Source organism: Sceloporus undulatus, chromosome 8, assembly GCF_019175285.1.
Source record: "Sceloporus undulatus isolate JIND9_A2432 ecotype Alabama chromosome 8, SceUnd_v1.1, whole genome shotgun sequence".
Classification (NCBI taxonomy): Eukaryota; Metazoa; Chordata; class Lepidosauria; order Squamata; family Phrynosomatidae; genus Sceloporus; species Sceloporus undulatus.
The window spans coordinates 19480299-19492743 of NC_056529.1; the positions used below are offsets into that span (position 1 = coordinate 19480299).

Here is a 12445-nt window from a genome sequence, read left to right on the forward strand (position 1 = left end):
GTTTTCTGCTACTCCAGAGACTAGGACATGAACAAAACAATTATAAGACTAGACTAGAGATTCCACCTAAACTTTAGGAAGAACTTTTTTCACTGTAAGGTTTTGTTTGGCATTGGAATAGGATTACCTCAAAGGATGGCGGACTCTCTATCTCTGGAGAACTTTAAACATAATTTGGATGGACATCTTTTAAAAGTGCATTAGCTGTGTTTCCTGCACTGCAGAGGTTGGACGATGCGTCCCTTGCAACCCCTTCCAATGTTATCATTCTATGACTCCAATTTCTTTTCTTCCTGCGTGGAAGTTTGGGATTACCGTATAAACGCGACTATAAGTCGACCTCATGTATAAGTCGAGGGCAAGTTTTGGGGCCAGAATTATGGATTTTGCTATGACCTGTGGATAAGTCGAGGGTAAAATTTAGGAGCATGTAGCAGAGGAATTAAAGGATGAAGCAAAGCAAAACAATGTCAATGAACGTATAAAATTCCGTAACTCTTTGTGCTTACTCTTAAGACTGGATGGATGAGAGAGTAGAGGAGGTTGGTGCTTCACATACTATACTCTTGCTTTTCACCAGGGGATGGTTCCTTCTTTAAAATTAGAGTTAAGATACAGTACTTACATTGACCCATGGATAAGTTGACTCAGTTTTTTTTTTGGGGGGGGGGGTCAATATTTTGACCTAAATTTCTAGACTTATACATGAGTGTATATAGTATTTTGACAGCAATTGTCCTAATATAGCCATATTTATACACTTCTCTTAATGTACATATTTTTACACACTTTCCTTGTTGATTAAAGCAACCGTGGCGTACATTCCTTAAATATCTACTTTTATTTTCGTTTGCTTTGACTTGTGTCTAATTCAAGAGGGAAAGATTCGGATTATTTCCTCCCAATTACAGAAAAATGAAAGATATGCGCATCGTTCCATTGATAATCCTCCTGACCACAAATTTGGATCAATTTGCCAAAAAACTCAGTGAGTGAAAATTTCCAGACAGACAATGCACACCTTTGTGCACAGATACAGAAGTCAATCCCAGTGACTTAAGTGGGGTTTACTCATGAGGAATCTTGTATCATTGCAACCTAAAGTTAAGCAAGGTGAAAGGTTGGCATCGGCCGAATGAAAGCTTCCGAAAGAAAACACTAACATCCAGGTTGGTGTAACACTGTGATACTACATCAGTTCAAAGATCTTCCCAAACAATATAAGCTTTTGAGTTCTCCAGATGTTTCATGAAGCAAGAGTGAAATAATGTGTCAGAAAGTGAGAACTTTTCTGTTCCAACAGGCTTTTTAGGAACCGAGGAGCTGAGGAATTTTAATGCTGTGCTCTTATGCTACTTTTGTCTTTTTATCTTTTAATTTATTAAATTAATCAATTTAATTTGCGAAAGGGAGGGGAGCACTGAGGTGGGATATAAAAGATATTCAGGTAAGTTTATTCTCTGAAGATGCCAGCCACAGATGCTGGCGAAACGTCGGCAATAAACTCTTCTAGAACATGGCCACATCACCCGAAAACCTCACAAAAAACTATGGATGCCAGCCATGAAAGCCTTTGACTTCACATATTCAGGTAAGTTGTAACAGAATGTAGAAAATATATTTTATAAATTAATTTAAAAAAGATAATTGATTAAAACCGTCTACAGTTTGGAATGGTATAGGGTTTGACCATTTTTAAAGACCTATCAACACATGGCGAACCATGCAGAGAAGTCATGCGCCGAGATTTACCCTTGCATTGTCATAGTGGGGGAAAAGAAATAAGAACGGAGCAAAACACCTCCAACAAAACGTCTCCAAAACTCCTATCTAGGATAGATCCACCTATCCTACAATGGGAAACCACAAGAACATAGTACAGTTGGAGTAACTGGCAGCCTTGGTCCATAGGAAACATCCTAAGATGGCAACTAGTCTCCTTTCGCTTTGGATTTTTATTCCCAACATGCTACTACACAGGTTTCTATGCCACACACTGGTTTATTGACGGTTTATACAATTTGTGAAGGCTGTGTACGAATACCATACATTTTTTATTATTATTATTATTTGCGTTCCATTTTTTAAAAAAGGACAAACGTACACACACACAAAAAAATAGGGAGTCTAGACCTCTCCCCAATCTGCCATAATTACACTTTTTATACAGTGTACAATGAAGTTCGAAAACAAGAGTGTCGCCCAAACTGTACAGTCAGGTCCAAAAGGCGGGTGGGATAAGGGCATAACAGAGAGGAAAGAGAAAAAGAAGCGTCCTTCATTTATCATATTTATATATTTATATATTTATATATATAATTATATATATAAAAAACACAGGGGAAACTGCTTCGCCTCGCCGCCGTCGGACATTTGCAATGGTCACTTCGCACAAACTCTCTATGGCAAATATTGCCAACACGTTTGCTATTTTAATACTGACTGACCAAGGCCGCTGTTGTGTTTTATTAAAATGTTTGAATAAATAAAAGCATGAGCCTTGTTCATCCTTTCTTTTTTAAGTTTTATTTTCACCTCTATTTCTCAAAGTGCTTCTCTTTGTAATTTTGTACTTAACAGTTAAAATAAGACTCGGGGAAGTTCAAACGGGGAAAATGGGAAAAGACTTCATGGGGAAGGTTCCTGCTACTAACTGGTCCCACATCCACAGTTCTATGGTGGCCTCATGTGTGTGTTGTGTATGTGTTGTGTGTGGGATGTGCGATGGGTGTTTCATTCCACTTTTCGGATCGTCTGGGAATACAACACACAGTTTGGGGAACAAAATGTGGAGAAAACGTCTCAGCGCTCGCTGAATTTTGGAGAGATTGCTCTCTTGACCTGAATCAGAGGTAAATATACCATGAACTATGTATAGTTTAATATTCACTCACAAACACTAGAAGGTACAACCTGAAACCAATTCCTTTTTACTGAGTAAGGAACCCAGAGACAAAGGGATTGACATTTCTTGAAACCCATGGCCATTAGGAGTACAGGAGTTGTTTGTTCCTTCTTTGTTCAGCAGATCCTTGTCTCTCAAAGCCAAGAATCCATGGTTCGTTTTGGTAAAAGATTGTTTAAAATGGTCAAAAATATATTATTAGGAATGGTCAAGCGCTTAGGATGTCTCTGAAAAGACCGCTGAGTTGAAACCTGAAGTAAAAGTAGAGAAGACAATGCCGCCAAAGTAGTTCTTGGAAGTGTTCTCAGACTGCAGTTCTAGATGTAAGGAGGCCCAAGATAAAGAGCATGGCTTGGCATGGTTCTCCCTCACTCTATCCATCTCTGCTCCTCTTTCGTGTTTGTCCGAGGCCAGAACGTTCCTTTCCGTAGATGCCTCCAAAATTTATATACCTCATAAGCAACTCTCAGTCTCTAGCTTCCCAGGGAGGTCTTTTGGCTTCCAGAAGGTTGCAAGAAGTCATGCCTAGTTTTCACTTTGGTCACTAGAGACGTGGCTGCTCCCAATGAAAGCTTGGCTCCCCCCAACCCTGCTGTTGTCACATCACGCAAGGTTTGATGTCTTGATACGTCACTTGCTGGTGGTAGTAAGAGCCGCTGCCTCCGGAATGCATCGAAGATGACGCCATGGCATTGATGGAGAAGACAAACTCTTTCCGGTCACACATGCTGGGCGATTGGGAATGGTACCGGATGCCTGAAAGAAAACCAGAAAGCAGATTTAAGTAGCTGCCTAGGGAAAAGGAAAATAGGGCCTGAACAGACAGGCCAAAATAAAGCTGCTTTGGGCCACTTTGGAGGTATGCTGTTTAAATGACACATGCCTCTTAAGAGGCCAGAAGCTGCACCAAAGCTGTGCTCCAGTCCTTAGGACTGGAGCATGGCTTTGGCACAGCCTCCAGCCTCTTAGGACACATGCATCATTTAAACAGCATACCTCCAAAGTGACCCAAAGCAGCTTTATTTTGGACTGTCTGTTTGAGCCCTGTACAGCCACCCTGGAAAATTCCCATTTTAATGCAAATAGAAGTTATCCAGAAGTTTGATTCTTCCCACCTGGGTGCGAATAGAGAGCAAGGATTTCTATCTCACCGCAGGCATGACTAACTTGGCAAGGATCGGATGGCTCTGTTGCCATCGGGAATTTTTCCTATAATTACTATGCTTACTCATGATGCATTTTAAGTGTAGATTTTATTTTTTTCCCCAGCAACAATATACTGTTGTGTGCTAGCCATGTTGTAATAAAAGGCATTTTGAGGTGGTTTGGTCTTAAGAGAGCAATCGAAGCCCATAGGTTTCCAAAAAGACCTGCTTTGGATAAATGAAGGGAAATCAGCTAGATGTAGTATGACAATATGGATCAACAATGATGCCAGCATTTGGGGGGACCTTTCTTGTGGGTCTGGCTATAGAGACAAGCATGCATGAGTGCCTATATGTCAGAATGCACCGATTGCCCAAAAGTCACAGCTCTAAAATCTAGCACAAACTTTGTGCTGCTGAGATCCAAGGTACAAAACGCCAAGGGCAAAAGCAACCTCTGGTAGCAAGACTGGGACTCAAGAAAGCTATCTCTAGGGGAAGGAACTAAGACATTTCAAATGTTCGAAAGAACGGTTGTAGACAACCAGTGATCCTCATATTGGAAACAGTTTGTTGTTTGCATACTATGACCTCCCCAGTGTTTCACAGTCTCTCTGTGTTTTTAATTTCGGCAAAGGGCAAAATAAATTTACTGAGCTCACAGTGAACTACAGTCACTAGCAGAAAGGGTTTCCCAAATTATATTAGTATGAGATACATAAACTAGCATACCAATTAAGTATATAAGCAGATTGTCATAGGCAAAGCTCAGCAATATTGCTTATGGGACTTTGTTTTTGCTGTTCTATGTCGCCAAGTCATTTCAGACTTATGGCAACCTAAGCAACCCTATCACAGGGTTTTCTTGGCAAGATTTGTTCAGAGGTTTGCCTTTGCCCTCCTCTGAGGCTGAGAGAGTATGACTTGCCCAAAGTCACCCAGTGGGTTTCCATGGCTGAGTGGGGATTCGAACCCTGGTCTCCAGAGTCATAGCCTGATTCGCAACCCACTACGCCACACTGTTTCTCATACTTTTTGGACTACAGTTCCACAGACCTCTGAACCAGTGTGGCTACTGGTCCTACTGGTTGGGGGATTCTGGAATCTGTAGTCTAGAACCTAACATTACCAAACTCTGGTGATATATTCAGTTCAGGTATACTCAAGGGATTGTCTTGTTGACACGTTTCATTCCCAATCATCTCCTGCCATTTCAGAAAGTGGTTTGCAAAGGCCTGGCGGTTGAAAAATAAATACGAGGCTGCCATACAAAAATGTGTGGAGGAGGTTCGCTTGGAGGCGCAAAAACACAAGCCCACACGCCACAGACCTTTCAGGGCGGGTGGATTATGGAAAAAGTTGCGCAGCACAAATTGGGATCGTTTCTCTTCTATTACAGACCTTTCCAGATTTTGTCTAATCCGGGATTAGAGGCAGCATGTGTGTGTTCTGCTCTCCTCTGATGCCATAGATTCCTCACCGAACCAGCACTCCCTACAACACTCCAGACTACAAATCCCATCATAGAGCATGCCTGGATGCCTTAGATTTCTTTGATAGTGTTAACTGAGTTGGAGAGGCTGCTGTTCTTAGTGTGAGGAAATTCCCACTTGACTCGAAATAGGAATTTTGCCCAAATGCGGAATTGCAGGATGGGATGGGACGGCCTGTTTCCTGGCAGCCAAAGGAAGAGAAGGCTTTCTCTCCCTCTCTTTTCCCCCCTTCTTTTTTTTGGGGTACTTGCAAGCATGCATGTGTTTGGCTTTCTTCATAAACGGGGACTTAGCTTTCATTCAGGGGGAAGGGGACAAGCTTAATGATTTTATGGGTTAAATTACGTCTCGGCCCTAATGAAATTTTACCGTGAATGTAAACAAAAATCTAGCAAATATTGGACCGCAAACAGGCATTTTATTAACCTTGGTCCACCCTCTCCTTGCAGGGCCTATACTCCAAACTCAGTGGAAGGAGGCCTTCTCGATGATTCACGGCAAGGTTATCTGGAGATCAACATTTGTCAACAGTTTGTACGGATTGGGAGTTAAAGGCAAAAGGGAATCCAATTTGCAAAGGATTGCTGCATCAGGGTGGGAACTGGACAACCCTTCAAATGCTATTCAACTGCAACTCATACATCAGATCTTGGAAGCTAAGCAAGATCAGTCCTGGTTCGTCCTTGCGTAGGAGACTGCCAAGGAATACCAGGTTTGTTGTTGTCATTACTGTGTGCCTTCAAGTCTTTCCTGACTTATGGCAACACTAAGGCAATCCAGGACTATGACTCTGGAGCTCAGGGTTCAATTCCCACTAGAGCATAAAAACCTACTGAGTGATCTTGGGCAGGTCACATTCTCTCGGCCTCAGAGGATGGCAATGGCAAACACTAAACCAAGTGACTGTGTTTTTATTGGGGAGATGCAGGACTGGGAGATACAGTGGAGCTAGTTATTTTAGTGAGATTAACCAGTCTCTCCGACTTTCCTGAGTTTCTAGCGATTCTCAAGAAAGTGATATTCCAACAAACACCCTCCGAAGAAATAGGTTCTCCTTAGGGTCGCCATAAGTCAGATATGAGTTGGAGGCACACAACACCAATGCAAAGAAGACAAATCCATCATGGGTTTTTCTTGGCTATAATCAGAGGAAGGAACTGGCAAAACCACCTCTGAGTATTTCTTGTCTAAGAAAATCCTATCAAATCCATAGGGTCACTATAAACCAACGGGCAACTTGAAGGCACATATATACCTACACACAACTGACTCATAGCATTCCTCACCATTCCCTATAGGACTGATAGCAAGACCAACTCAACCACATCTAGAAAAACCACACAATTCCCACTCTGGGGCTAAATCCAATTGTAGTCACGCTTCCAAGACCACTCTCCCTAGTAGCCAAGATGACTAAACTGAGGCTATCATACTTTGGTCATATCACGAGAAGACATGACTCCCTAGAAGAGACAATAATACTTGGTAAGGAAGAAGGTAGTAGGAAAAGAGGAAGAGCGCATTCCAGATGGATAAGCCTCCATCCAGAAATTAGCAAGACCTGAGCAGGGCTATTGAATTGGCAAGACCTGAGTACAACTATTGACTTTGCAAGACCTGAGTATGATTATTGACTTTGCAAGACCTGAGCATGGCTATTGAATTTGCAAGACTTGAGTACGACTATTGAATTTGCAAGACCTGAGTAGAGCTACTAAGGATAAAGTCACTTGGAGGTCTCTGATTTTATCAGGTTGCCATAAGTCAGGCAGTTAACCACAACAGAGAAGACCATTGGAATGGACTGGATGTCTTCAGACATTGCTAATACAATTGTTTTCAACTTCAGCAATGCATCTACTCTGGATGGAACTAAAATTTAAAATGTGTTGTTGTGCGCCTTCAAGTCAATTCCAAATTAAGGCAACCCTATCCTGGGGTTTTCTTGGCAAGGTTTGTTCAGAGGAGGTTTGCCATTGACTTCCTCTGAGGCTGAGAGAGTGTGACGTGCCCAAAGTCACCCAGTGCATTTCGCGGCTGAGCTGGAAATCGAACCCAGGTCTCCAGAGTTGTATTTAGCCCCAGATAGATATATGTATTCATAGACAGTCACATAATACATATGTGCAAGCTGCAGTCCTTTGCTCACTTAGCAGAAAAAAAGCCCTAGCTAACTCAATGGGTCTTACTTCTGAGTAGACCTGTCTACAAGCATTTTGTTAAAGACTTACAACTCTCACTCAACCCGACTGGCTTTGTTCTACCTTTCGGAATATTAAATCAAATATTTTAGCCCCACATCACCTTCAGATCTATCAAACTATGGAGAAGCTACTTGCTATTGATCAGCGCAGTAAATAAATCAATGGATGAAATGACTATGATTCTATGATTCTAAAATCACAGCAAAGTCACATTTTAACAGTCGCTTTTAGGCCCAGGCTTCTGCAAAGGCAAGACACAAACAGCTCGATCATTTAAGTTTCTTTCCCAATCTGAACATATTATAAAGCAATGCCCCAAAAGCATTTGCTCCCACTTTTTTCTTCTTCTCCTAGTTGTTTTCCACATTCCTTTCATGGCATTCATTTTAAAGAAGAATGCATTTTTCCCCTTCCCAAACATATATTTTTTGAGAAGACAAACTGATACACAGAAAGAGAATGAAATACAGAGCCAGGGCAAACTTTCCAAGCCTTGCATGTTGCTCCTAGGCTCCAAAAAAATCACAAAGCCAACTAGTAGCTGTTGAAAAGGAGGAAGGGTTCAGAGATGGGGAGCATTTCACCCCATTTAAAACTAACCCCAATTTTTGTAACCATTGTGTTGGGTTTCTCTCTGTTCTCTATATCTATATTTGCTTGCTTTCAGCATCTATATTCCTGTGCTTTTGCAGATCCCTTTGCTTGCAATAGCTGCCCTTCCTGGAATAGTAAGTGTTTGGTAAATCAAACCTAGGTAAATCCCACTGTTTCAATGGGTCTACTTGAATTGGGACCCCCATTGACTCAGCACAATGTGAGCCAGTGTTACACAGAGGTAACTCATTGTGTCAATGGGTCTACTCTGATGGACCTGCGTACTTTCCATCCCCTTTAAGCCTTTACTTGATGGACTGAAAAACTGCAATGCAAACAATACAATCAGAATGGAACGAGGGAGTAACGACCGTTCCTTTACTCGTTACAAAAAGAACTAACACAGTCTGGATGAAAAGGTTCTCAACTAAAGCGACTTCAGTGGCTTTAGTTTCCAACGACTGGGGCTGCATCTGCACTGTAGGATTAACCCAGTTCGATCCCGCTTTAACTGCCACAGCTCCTTGCAATGGGAATTTGTAGCCTGGGAAGAGGCTGAGCCTAATCTGTAGGGAGAGCCAGCTGCAAATCCCAGGATTCTATAGCACGGAGCCCTGGCACTTAAAGCGGTATCAAACTGGATTATTTCTGCAATGCAGACGCAGCCTCTCCAGAGGAGACGCCTAAAAAGCGAAGTCTTCTTTCTCCAAAGACAAAAGGGATCGGTTTATTATGAGGAGGAATTAAAAGCTTGAATCGAGTTAAAGTCGCAATCGTTTCAATACCATCATCATCATTAGCAATAGCCATAACAGATTCATTAATATACCGATTCACAGTCAGTCTCTAAGAGGTTTACAACTATAAGCTTATTATTATTATTATTATTATTATTATTTTTATTATTATTATTAAATAAATAAAGCCCCCTCTATTGGGGGGGGGGGGCATGTCTACATTTTCTTCCCTTTTTTGTGCATCCAAAATATGGGACACACACACACACACATATATATATATATTCCTCTGCAAGAAAAAGAAATACTCTCTGTGTGTGTGTGTATATATATATATAGCTTCAGTTTTTCGAACTGGTTTAACTTTTGGTGGCTTTTCCAATGTTCTTCAAGGAAGGCAAATACTATATATATATATATTACAGTGTTTACTGTATATTGGAATAAGAATATTGGAAAAGCCACCCAAAGTGAGACCAGTTCGAAAAACAGAAGCTGCTTTTGCTTCTCCGCTTTCTTAAGCCAACTTTTTCCTTCTCTTTCTACTCTTAAACCCTGTCCCTTAAAAGGCAAAAAAAGGGGTTTAACTCCCCCTTTTCTTCCCCCCCAAAATCGAAAAGACCAACTCAGCTTCGATTTTGCATTTTCCCCCCCAATCTCTTGCAAACTTTAATGCCAAAAAACTTTGGTTTTACATTGGAGGAAGCAACGCAAAGGACAGGAGACCTAAAATAAGGGTGGGGTGTTTTTGTTTGCTGTTGGGAAATTATTATTATTATTATTATTATTATTATTATTATTATTATTATTATTATTTAATTATCAGCATCGTCGTCATCATCTTCATGGTCATTATTAATCCTCCCAGACTAAAATCCTGCCAGTTTCACTGGGAGAGCTTTTCCGGTATCTGCTTAGATGAAAAGTATCTAGACAGATAGATAGATAGATATAGATATATAGATATCTGCATGTATGCTATATTTTAAATGTGTGTGTGTGTGTGTGGTGTATATATATATATATATATATATGGATGTTTTATTTGTATTACACACACACACATATATATAATGTGTATATATCTGCATGTATGTTATATTTATATTATTGTACTATCCTTTTCATGCATATATATATATATATATATATATATATATATTGTATTAAAAGGATTGTAGAATAATACAAATATAAGTATATATACACATACAATATATATAATACAAATATATATTACAATATAATAATGCAAATATAACACACACACTTTTGATCCAGGCAGAAACAGAAAAGGCTCTCCCATATATATATATATATATTGTATTAAAAGGATAGTACAATAATACAAATATAACAGACAAACATATAATAAAGAGAACCTTACAAAACAGAACATTAACAACATACAGATTGACTCCATCGATTAAATCCAACGTTATTCTCTGCCTTATTGGGTCTGGTCTAACTTATTACATTTCTGTTTGTCTAAAAACTTCCTTACAGACCTTTCTCATCCTTTCACCTGGAAGTGAAATAATCTCCCCATTTACAATGATACCAATAAGTATCCCCACCAACATTTGAAACTCCCTTGTTTTACTAAACTCTGTGCAAAACTTCCTTATAGACATAGGCAATATATTCAGTTTCTGTTACTTAATAGTCATCTGCAGTAGATTCCAACCTCTTTTGCTTTCCAAATTGGTGGAGACAGGTCCATCCTTCCCTATTTGTTCTTTTTTCTCCCTAGATCCAAAGTTTCAACTTGCTGCCTCTGCTCCATTTTTTGCCTTTAGGGTCCGAGCCACATTGCAGAAATGATCCAGTTTGAGACCACTTCAAATGCCCTGGCTAATACAGACTAGGCAATCCTGGGATCTGTAGTTTCTGGTGACCCCAAAGCCCTCTAACAGAGAGGGCTAAATGTCTCATAAAACTACAATGTCCATCATTCCCTAGCCTTGATCCAGGGCAGTTCACGCGGTCTCAAACTGGATCATTTCTGCAGTGTGTCAGTCTTACCTTCAGCCATTGCTCAATAGTAACTTGTACTATGCTTTGTTTCATTCTGCTTAGAAAAGTCCTATTATCATTATCATTATTATTATTATTACATTTTTATTTTAAAAAATAGGGGATTTTAAGGCTTTAGCAATACTTTAGCAATATTAATTGTAACTATTTTTAATAAAATATATAAGTTATTTAAAAAAAATAGTTACAGTTATTATTGCTAAAGTATCAGAGCCTTAGCATTACTAGTTGCTAACTCTCAGTTGTTAGGAAGTAAATGCTTGCCTTTCGGTTGCGTTCCTGGAGGCAAAAATCATTTTTGGGGACCGAAAATAATGTTAACATTTCTATGGTGCTTCAAATAATGCCTCTTCGAAAACTTTGCTTTACAATAACATTTATATACATATATATATATATATATATATATATATATATGAATTAGACTATCATTTTCTGCCTGGAAGGAATAAAAAACCAAGCCCTGTCCTTGTGATAAATCAACCGCATGGAAGAGATTAAAAATAGAAGCGAAGCAAAGATCTCTCCGTGACGCAAGCGGCGCAATTCCAGGCCTTTCTGCCAAGAGTCCCAAAGATCGCCTATAGATATTCCCTTAAAATGAGGCAGATCTGTTGCAGAGGCCTCTATCTGGTGCTTAAGGCTGCAATTCAATCCAAATTTAGCCTACCATCTCATTCAAGTCGACCTATCTATGGGGTATCTGCTAGGCCTAGATAACAGACTTCATTCCAAAAAGTCCCTATTAGGTTAATTCTTCAACCCAAAAAGAAAGGTCCCGGGATGGAAATCTGGCCCGCAGATGATGCGCCTCGACATCTGCGCACAGCCTTTATCTCTCCAATCTCGATCACAGACACATGTGCGTAATGTGTGTGCGTATCAATATCTCTATTCCATGTGTGCTTCAGGGTAACATTTACTAGGGCTTGTAGGTAACACTAGTAGTAATGCCAGCACACTGTTATGATCCCAAGGAGTGTGGATGACCTGCGTCAAAGAATTCCCACACCTTGAAATATATATACTATCAGGTTTTATTCCACATATTTGTGGACAGTAACCCACTTGATCAGAATAAATGCTAATATCAGAATAATCAGAATAAAGCCAGTGCTAATACAGTAGTGCTAGGAATGAAGCAGGTTTGAAATGCCTAACCCTCCCAAATCTCTCTTTGCTTGAAATAACTGCATATTAGAGAACTGAAGTCGGGGAACATTGTTTTTGCAGTCTGTCAAGTGTTGTTCTCTGAAATTTGGGGCCATCAATGATTCAGAGCCCTTAGTATTACTTTTGGTAATACTAAAGGATTCAAATTATTATTATT

The 12445-nt window shown here is 40.0% G+C and overlaps 1 protein-coding gene across 1 annotated transcript in view; it reads right to left on the reverse strand.

Annotated features, from left to right (window-relative positions):
- Nucleotides 1–1672: 1672 nt before the first annotated feature.
- Nucleotides 1673–12445, reverse strand: part of FOXF1 (forkhead box F1) — a 15379-nt gene continuing 4606 nt past the window's right edge. Inside the window, exon 2 of the mRNA XM_042438788.1 lies at nt 1673–3661. Within this exon, the coding sequence (XP_042294722.1) occupies nt 3504–3661 (158 nt within the window). The 3' untranslated portion in view covers nt 1673–3503. The remainder of the gene's footprint in view (nt 3662–12445) is intronic.